Genomic DNA, 9,987 nt, shown 5'->3' with positions numbered 1-9,987 from the left:
ACAAAATTTGAGGTATCTAACAAGGTCTAGCCCTTAGTAGTTGTATTAATAAGCGTGCCGACTTGCAAGCAACAGAAACTGACTTTGGTTATGGCTAATTCCTCTGACACGCAGATGTTAGTATATGCAGAAGAGGTAGTGCTTGAGCTGGGATCTCTGATTTCTAGACCTAGAGCGTTTTCTATGTTACCACATTTGTCCAAAACCTTACCTTGGTTTGGCGCTTTGCAACTTACGCCTTCAAACTTCCAGGATCTTAGTTTGGGTACCTGCCTGGAACTTAGGACACTCGAGACTGTAGGGTGGCCCTGTGCTGAGGGGTGGTCAAGGGGCGGAGTTACCTCACTGACGTTCGCTGGCCGCGCTGCGTGTAGGTTGCTAAGTGGAAGCTGGCGCAATATGGGCTTTACCCCAAGCAGGCGCGGATCAACCGCCGCCAGAACACACGCGTGTCCTCCCTGCCTCGCTCATTGCCGGGATAGTGTCGGGCCAGCAGCCCCCAGCTGGCTCCTGGCTGGCCGCTCGGCCAGCCTCCCCCGCGACCCACCGCGCGCTTGCCCAGCATCCAGGCTCCCGGCTCCCGCGGTTGGGCGAGTCCCGCTCCCGGTCCCGCCCTTCCCCGCAGTAGGGGGCGGGGCCACGGGTCCCAGGCTCGTGATTGGCCGAATCCTAGGCGCTCCCTTTCTCCGCCTCCTTCCGCGGGGTGAGAGGTCAGCGGAGCTCCGCTCTGTAGGGGCAACAATGGCGGGGCTCTGGGTCGGGGAGGCGGCGCTGGTCACAGCAGGACGGCGTGGACGGCGGTGGCCGCAGCCACTGTTGCGGAGCGCGGCGTTATGGACGCTGAAGGTGAGGAGCGCCGGGACTCCCCGTGGGCCTGGGCCTCACTGGGCTCCCAGCCCCGCACCGCCAGGCGGTGGCTAGTGCTGCGTAGAGCGCTCCGTAGGTGTCCGGGCGACACTCGGCGCCGGGTTCCGCGCCGGACCGCGCCCCTAGCTCCTTCTCCCTCCGGAGTTCGCCCTGGAGCGGGGCAGAGCCGGCGTCCTTCGCCCCAGCTGTTACTCGGAGTATCATGGAGGGCCGAGCGGCCCAAGGAGCCTGTAGGCGTGAGTTTTCTGCTTTCTCGGGAGTGACTGACAGCCATCTGGCTGTAATGTACGTGCATTTCCCGTGCTCCTGCTCTTAGGCCATGAGTTTTTGGCTTGTCTTGAGCTTTCCAGGTGTATTTTTAAGGGTTCTTATCGTTTCCATTTTCTTTTGCCTCCTTCCTGCTTTGAAGGGACACTAAATTGCTGCTCAGGTAGAGTTAGGGTTTTGAGTTTGTCTCATCTTTTAAAGTATCATGTCAGGATTGCTACTATCTTTGCTTGAGAGCCTATTTTAATTGTATTATATCATATTATATACTGTATATGCGTCTTGTGAGTTTTTCTCTTCTCTTTAGTGGTTAGCCTGATGTTTGTGCTGTTCTAAACACATCTCTGCACTGTATGTTCTAGGGTTTTCATGGTGGTAGCCTTGACTTATACGTTGGAGTGTTTGTGTGTGGCTCTTAACACTTTTTCTCTTCAACATGGAGTCTCTTGTAATTTCTAAACGAAGACTACCTAACTTACTTTATTAACAGAGTTTAAGTCACTTGAACAAATTATTTAAAATAAAGTTTTCTAAAAAAAAATAAAATAAAATAAAGTTTTCTCTGAAAACCATGTTATCTTCCTTTTAAAGAAACAGGCACGCAACTTGATTTATTGTCATTGAACTTTTAGAATTGGAAGACACGTTAGAGATGATTTGGCGCATCCTACTCTTTTAAAGAGGAGGGAGCTTAGTCCCAGGTGAGAAATGTTCAGCTACAGCCGAACATGGAAGTGAAAGTAAGTCTGCAGGTGCATTAGCTTAGTGTCAGCTTTAGAATGCCCACTCTCAAAAAACCCAAAGTTTGTGTGGGCACACAATTTATTGTTTCTTAATCTTTAGTGTTCTTTAATCTTTTACTCTTTTTTGGCCACATCACTTGCAGTTGCAAAACTCTGAATGCATTTATTGATGTGTAGGAGGCAGCATGGTGTGGTGGGAAGGCATGGGCTTTGGAGTCACACAGATGAAGTTGGTATATTAAATAAGTCACCTCTTTGGGCCTCCGCTTCTTCCTTTTAGCAAGTCTTTCTCTACTTCCTGTGTTCCATCTCTATGAAATGAATATAATTTCCCTTTTAGAAATTTTAGTCTGTTAAGGAGACAGACAAGTGTAAAATGCTATTAGGGGTGAGGTCCTAGTGCTATATAGAAGAAAATAAAATGGAGGGATTTGACCAAGTCTAGATTTTGAGCTTTGTGTCCTAGATACTGTTCTGGTGCTCCACTTGAATTAATTTATTAAATCCTCACAACAGCCATATAATCCCCATTTACAGATGAAGAAATTGAGGCACAGTTTTATGTGACTTGCTCAAACCATGCCTAAGGTAAGGGAGTTTTCCTTTGTAAGTGAAAATTGAAACAAGTTTTGAAGGACAAAGTGACTTTTTTCTAGGCAAAGAGAGAAGAAAGAGGTGAATGTTATGTGAGAGAGCAGTGCGTACAAAAGTCCTGGGCCAGAGGGCATGACAAGGTAGGAGAACTGAGAAAAGGCTACTGAGGCTCTGGTATTGAGATTAGATGGTGCTGGGAAGGTAGGTAGGAGTCAGACCATGCTGGGCCTTGCTGTAGGCCGTGCTTGGTTTTATGGGAAACCATTCATGTTGGAGTTGGGAGGGATTATTACACTGACATATTTTAGTGTGGAGAGGCTGAGAGAGAAGGAAGTTGTTATTCTGTTTACTGCTGTACACTTATTGTACAACATATAAACTGATTTTTCTTTCCCAGTTTCTTCCTTTTAATGTGTTGGCAGAGCCTGCATCTTGTCTATTTCTGTTTTCTTTCTTTTTTAAAAATATTTATTTATTTATTTGGCTGCTCCAAGTCTTAGTTTTTCTCTTTTGTTACTGTTTTACAAAAGATGCAGTGATAGTTTACATCTGATTGGTTGCTATTAATGTGGCACTTTGTGAAAGTTATAGTGTGTAAGAACAGTTCTATGGCAGTGGGATGGTTAGGTTTCCTAGAAGCAGAGCCTGAAGAGGGATTTTGTGCAGGTGGTAGTAGTTGAGAAGAATGAAGAAAGCAGGCTAGAGCAGGGGAAAAAAATCTAAGCAAGGAAGGGGCTGCAGATGGAAACTAGATTCAGTTTCATCCCACAGGGGAGCCCTGGAGCAGTGGTTCTCAAAGCAGGGGACTCCAGCCAGCAGCGACAGCAGCATTACCTGGGTACTTGCTAGGAATGCACATCTTCTAGCTCTACCCTAGACCTGCCAAGTTTGAAAATCTGGGGTTAGAGCCCAGCCATCTGTTTTAACAAGCCCTTCTCCAGGTGATACTGATGCACAGTTAGGTTTGAGAAGCACTGTTCTAGTTCAGCCCTGTGCAATAAACATAAAATGTGAGCTGCAAATGTAATTTAATATTTTCTAGCACTCACATTAAAAATTTTTTTAAAAGGTTAAATATTAATGTACTTTATTTAACCAGTATATTTAAAATATTTCAATATGTCAATATAAAAAATTAACAAGGTGTTTTTTTGTTGTTTGTTTTTGGTATCAAGTCTTCAAATCTGGTGTGTATTATACACTTGGAGCACATTGGAATTTGGACTGGCATATTTCAAGTGCTCAGAAGCTGCCTGTGGCTAGTGGCTGCCATATTGGACAGCCAGCACTAAAGCACAGATTGCAATACTAAATTGGACCCACCTTGAGATGAGGGGCGGGGGCAGCCTTTTGAACCCTGTGTGAGTCAGTCATTGGCTGTGGGCTGGGAGGGATGTAGCTCCCAGACTTGATGGAGAGCTCCTGTCTAGTTGAGGCAAATGGGGCAAACTAGGGAGCAGGTGTGAGCCATGAGTAGGATACATGTACAGAGTACACCCAGAGTACACCAACTGGGGGCCTTCACCGCCTGGTGAACAGGTTCTGGATGTACACCAACAGCTGCTACAGGTGGGGTGGGAGGAATGGCCTGGTTGGGGAGCTGTAGTGGAATGAGGAAGTTTTAAAGATGAAGTATATAGTTCTCTGGTGTTCCAGCTTTTACTATGGCGGCAGAGCTGGAGAATCTTGAGTTTTATTCCCCCAGTTATACTGAGAAGTAATTGACATCAATCTTGAGATTTGATCATCTCTCTCAAATGTTAGGTATTCAGCCTAGCTTGTAACAGAAGGTCTTGGCAGACAGTTGAAGATTGGGATGGCAAGTGAGGTCCTGAAGGCTAAATAGTCAATGTTTGTGAAGGAAAAGCTGTGCTTAAGTGAAAAAGCCTGACTTCTGGCAGTGTTTTTAAAGGGTTTTTTTTCTGGTCACTGTGGTTCTGTTAAAATGCTGAAAGAAATATTTGGCTGGTGCGTCCCAGCTCTGTGTCGTGAAATGTGAAAGAGAGGACCTTCGCCTGGAAGTTTTGAAGATGAAGCACTATCAAATATTTACTTTTACTTGGTAAGAGCATGTTATGGCTCCATTAATCCACAATTTTGAGGATGGTTTCTTTGAAGTATTGGTTGGCCAATAAATTTGTTAGGGGTTTTCCGTAACATCTTATAGTAAAACCCGAATGAACTTTTTGGCCAACCCCAATAGCATGCATCCTGATAATGAATTAACCTGTCAACAGAATTGTTTTAGTATTATACACCTGAATGCCGCTGTGGTTATGTTAAGAGGAATACTTTTGGTTTGGCAGGTTTAGTGTTTAAGTTCTTCTTTAAACATGAGTCTAGTGGATTTACCAGTTTGGGCTGCCACCTGAGGCCATATCCAGAATGTGAAAGTAGGTGGTCTCCTAGTTAGAAAAGGGCAGTCCTTGTTGGCAGTGGCCGGTAGGCATGTGAACAGTTTGTGTAAAAGCTGTACCCCTTTTTTTGGTTAACAGTTATTGTATGCTTACTTCAACATATACAAAACTGTGCTAGGCATTTTACACATTCTCATTTAATCCTCATGGCAGCCTTATGTCCTAGATAAGTAGTTTTTATGCCCAGTTTATATGTGAGGAAAATTATGTTTAAGAAATGTCAGAGCCAGCATTTGAACCGGGGTCTGAATCTGAGTCTAGATTACAGCTCTTATATTATTACTTTTATGGGAACTCCCAAATGGCCTGGTTTTATTTATTCACTTATTTATTTGTTTGTTTTTTTATGGCTGCGTTGGGTCTTCATTGCTGCCCGCGGGCTTTCTCTAGTTGCGGCGGGTCTTCGTTGCTGCCCGCAGGCTTTCTCTAGTTGCGGTGAGCGGGGGGCTACTCTTCGTTGCAGTGTGTGGGCTTCACATTGGCTCTAGGCGCGTGGGCTTCAGTAGTTGTGGCTCGTGGGCTCTAGAGCGCAGGCTCAGTAGTTGTGGCGCATGGGCTTAGTTGCTCCACGGCATGTGGGATCCTCCTGGACCAGGGCTCGAACCCGTGTCCCCTGCATTGGCAGGAGGATTCTTAACTGCTGCGCCACCAGGGAATCCCTGGCCTGGTATAATTTTAAGAAAGAAAGCTACAGCTGCATAATTGGATTTAGTTTTTGTGTAATATCTTCCATTTTCTTGGGGCTTTACCATTTATAAAGGCTTGATTTTTTTTTTTTTTCCAACAGCCCTGTAGGAAAGCAAGGGAGGTGTCATCTAGTACATTTTATAGATGGAAGCTGGAGTCCAGAGAAATATTTGCTCAATGTTTCATACCAATGAAGCAGTGGAGCTAAGAGTTGATCCAGGTCTTGTGGCTCTGAAGGTCGTGCTACTTCCCACGTGCCACATTGTTAGTTGGCATTTCTTTTCTAAGTGTGGAAAATATGGGAAATCTTTATTCTTGCAGAAGAGAACCAATGCAGTACATTATTGGGAAGTCATTTTGCATACACTGACCTTTCTCCTTTTGGCTGTCATAGGCTAAATAGTCTTTATGAATAGAGTTGATTAAAGTTTCTCCTTCGAACACTTGTTCTAGGAAGTATCTTAAAAGAATTTTGGACTGAGCTTGTAGCCAGTTTTTTATATGCTTAAGAAAAATAACATTAAAAATGCTATGTAGAGGTCCAAATTAGCAGAGTTCTGCTAACTTGTCCCTTGTATTAAAAAAAAAATTATGTTGTAGCTCTACAAACTTATCTGATTTTTGACTTGTGTTCTTTATAACTTTGAACTTCCGTGAAGGTCTGCCAGGAGTAAACAGGAACACAAGAGAGCCGTTGTGGGGCTGACTGCAAACCAGTTTGGACTTGCTGTGGGAATGGCCCAAACTCTTGTTTTTCCTTAGTAGTTTGTTTTGATTGCTTGTACCGTTTCTACTTCTAGTTTCTTGGCTAACTAGGGGCATCTATGTTTTTTAAATTTTGGGGCCACATTATCACAAATTCATATGTGTACAAGCTGTATGCTTTCTTTTTTTGATAATGGTGGTAATATATCTGTTAGATCTTCAGAACCAACTATTTAAAAATAGTAATAAAAAGATTAAAAAAACCCCAATTTGATCAGTTAGGTGTAGTGCTAGTTCTTCTCCTACATTTTGATCAGGTGTAATTTGTAAGAGTTGATTTAGTTAAGAACTGTGTGGTATAGACATTTTTGAGTTTTATGTTATTGGTAGTTTTCTGAAAGTAAATGTGTATTACATTGAGTCAGCTGACCCAAACATTTCTCAGAGCTTGAATCGTTCTAGGTTAGAAACTGTTCTGTTGGGACCAAGTTTAGCTTAGTCCATTTTTCATGAGACCATCTGATGAGATAGAGTCCTGAGGTTTTTATTCCCAAAGGTATTCTAGAAACTTAATTCATATTTATTCAAACCTCTGAAATTAGCTCTATTTCCACCGAATAGCTCAGCATTTGTTGCTCTCGGAGCAGTTCAGCAGTGAGATCCGTGTCACCATCCTCTTGGCCCACATGTTCAGCTTGGATTAACTGCATATTCTTCATAATTGTCCGATGCTTGCACATGTTAGAATCCCTGTACTAAAGCTCTTGTTCTTTGAATAATAGTGGTGTAGGTTAGTAGCGACCTTAGAGAAAACTCATCTGAGCTTTCATTTCTCAGTAGAGGGCAGAGGAGTTAAAGTGGTTTGCTCAAGTCCTAGAAATAGTGTCAGCTGAGCTAGGGTTAGAACTCAGGTTCCTTGGTTTCTTCTCCCAGAGTTCTTTCCCAGGCGGTATTCTGGGACGTGTTCCCTTCCTCAGACATAAACATTGCTGTTTATTCTCTCTCTCCAAAGCTAATTAGAATACCTAAAATGTCTACCCCAGATTGTGTTTTGTCTCTCTGGAAGACTCACATTTGGTTTTTGCCATCAGGAATCAGTTACGCCCTTTATTTGTTAGTGACTAAAGACACATGTATGATTTTGCCTTTTGTAAAAGGATATGTTGACATGTTCCTACAACAGACCATTATGTGCCTTATGATATTAGGAAAAATTTGTAAAACTGTAAACTGTTTTGTTTCATTTTATAAAATTGATAGGAAGCTGGTATGCTATTTACTTTCTTGTGTAAATACCCTAGCACTACCTTGCAGCTGAATAAATGTGAGAAATTCCCAGGTAGGTTTTGCTTTTCTTTATATTTAGAGTTTGCTTTCTGCATTGGCTGAGGCTGTAAACACAAGATATGATTTTTAGGGGAGGGAGTATTATCTTTATCCTATTAAGTTTGATATGAGAGTAAAGTTTTCAGATTATAGCTATTCTGCTGAGGGCAGTGGAAGACTGAATTTTTATTTGAACACATAGGAGTGGTGAGACCCCCTTAGTAGATTGTTTTTTACCCCAAATCATATCTTTGCACAGATGTTATTGTTAATGTGGGAAGTGCCACTATTTGTATTATCTCAAAATAAAAAACTTCAGAATGCTTTTAATAGATCTGTGCTTAAATCTTGTTACCCTTGCAGCCTAGCCCTTGTGACTTGAAAATTTAAAATTCTTGAGACTCAGTTTTCTCATTTTTAAAATTGAGACTAATACTCTTGAACTCACAGGGATGCTTGCATGACTATGAGAGTGAGTTTTGGTCTGTGAAAGAGACACAGTAATAAAGTCAATTTTCTTCCCATTCTCAGTTCATTGTTCATCATCAGTCCTTTTTACTTGGTAATGTAGGTTTTGTTTTGTAAAGTGTATCTTTCGTATCTACTACATTCAGTTTTGCATAAAGATTACATTTTGTAATTTGGGACTATATACTTCTAAAAAAATAACTATACATCTTTTTCATTTTAAAATGTTATAAAAATTTTTTGCTTCCTATTTGAGTTATGATATTAGAAAATTCTCCGACGTAGTACCTGTTGCCTTTTGCCCCTGACCCCCCCCCCACCTTTTTTTTTGGCTGCACTGGATCTTGGTTGCTGCTTGTGGGGTCTTTAGTTGCAGCGAGCAGGGGCTACTCTTCCTTGAGATGCGTGGGCTTCTCATTGCGGTGGCTTCTCTTTGTGCGGAACATGGGCTCTAGGCATGCGGGTTTCAGTAGTCTCAGCACATGGGCTCAGTAGTTGCGGCTCATGGGCTCTAGAGCACAGGCTCAGTAGTTGTGGCGCACGGGCTTAGTTGCCCCTCAGCACGTGGGATCTTCCCAGACCAGGGATCGAACCTGTGTCCCCTGCATTGACAGGTAGATTCTTAACCACTGGACCACCAGGGAAGTCCCCTACCACCTTTTATTTTTCTTGGTCTACCTTCATCAGTGACTACTGGCTAAATTATTTTCTTAAACTTTGGCTATAACCTTTATTAGTGATTATTCTTAATGTTTTAAAGGCTTAAGATATACTTTATTTATTTATTTTTTTTGCGGTACGCGGGCCTCTCACTGTTGTGGCCTCTCCTGTTGCGGAGCAGAGGCTCCGGACGCACAGGCTCCGGATGCACAGGCTCAGCGGCAATGGCTCACGGGCCCAGCCGCTCCACGGCATGTGGGATCTTCCAGGACCAGGGCACGAACCCATGTCCCCTGCATCGGCAGGCGGACTCGCAACCACTGCGCCACCAGGGAAGCCCCCAAGATATACTTTTTCCACAAACATTTATGGTAATGAATTAGAAGTGAACTTGATTATTAGTATTACCTTTTCATTTTTATTTGCCAAACCACGTTTATACCAGAATAAGTAAAATAAGAAATCATGTTTAAGACATTAGCAAATAAAAAATAATATTTTGTTATTTTCTGGCCGCTGTTAAAATTGAAGCTCTTTGAAGGCCAAGTCACTTGTTTTATGTTGTATAAAGTTCTGCATGGTATGTGACATTCTGATCCTGCCATATCAGTTTGCATGATCAGAAAGACCTTTCTTCTAATTTTACTTGACCCATTGGCTCTTATTATACTTTTCTGGAGATTGTTTTGATGCCTTTGGTTTCCTCGTGTGTGCCAAGGGGATGTGTCTAGTTATGATTTACCTTCTATAGTTATGGTATGTTGCTTAGAACTACATATATTGATTGATGAAACACTGTAGCTAGAAGCATACTGGAAGAATTACCCTGAAAAATATTTACTTGAAAATAAACTTGAAAATGAATGAACTTGAAAAATAAAGTTCATTCAGGTATCTGTAGTTTATTTCACTTCCTTTTTTTTCTTTTGATAGCATGTTCCACATTATTCAAGACAGCATTTAGTGGTGTCTCGTAGTCTCTGTTCAGCGGGATATGATTCTAATGAAAAAGTAAGTATTTAAAAAATACTTTTAACAGCTAAGTTATAATGGTTTTACTTTGTTGTCTCCACGTTATGTTCACTGGGCAGATTAAATTTTATTGATGCTGTGTAATTATTTATTGCTCTACATCATAGGTTTTATAAGTGCTCAATCTTTGTTCCTTTTCTCACTGTGGGCCACAACCTGAGTCTTTAAATTTTGTATTTTTACCTATACCACAAATCGAATAAATTTACAATGTGTTTCCC

At 42.2% G+C, this 9,987-nt stretch overlaps 1 protein-coding gene across 4 annotated transcripts in view; it reads left to right on the top strand.

Moving 5' to 3' along the window:
• The first annotated feature begins 641 nt into the window (after nt 1-641).
• The window catches only part of PCCA (propionyl-CoA carboxylase subunit alpha), a 362,003-nt gene continuing 352,657 nt past the window's right edge, over nt 642-9,987 (top strand). For 2 of the 4 annotated variants that reach the window (XM_007461535.1, XM_007461533.1), the window contains exons 1-2: nt 642-846; nt 9,668-9,745. In XM_007461535.1, the coding sequence (XP_007461597.1) occupies nt 742-846; nt 9,668-9,745 (183 nt within the window). In that variant the 5' untranslated portion in view covers nt 642-741. The remainder of the gene's footprint in view (nt 847-9,667; nt 9,746-9,987) is intronic. The other 2 variants (XR_457051.1, XM_007461534.1) reach the window with 2 other exon arrangements.

The sequence above is a fragment of the Lipotes vexillifer genome, unplaced genomic scaffold (genome assembly GCF_000442215.2).
Source record: "Lipotes vexillifer unplaced genomic scaffold, Lipotes_vexillifer_v1.1 scaffold655, whole genome shotgun sequence".
Classification (NCBI taxonomy): domain Eukaryota; kingdom Metazoa; phylum Chordata; class Mammalia; order Artiodactyla; family Lipotidae; genus Lipotes; species Lipotes vexillifer.
The sequence above is the reverse complement of the archived record's forward strand: the minus strand, read 5'-3'. Positions and strand labels throughout refer to the sequence as shown.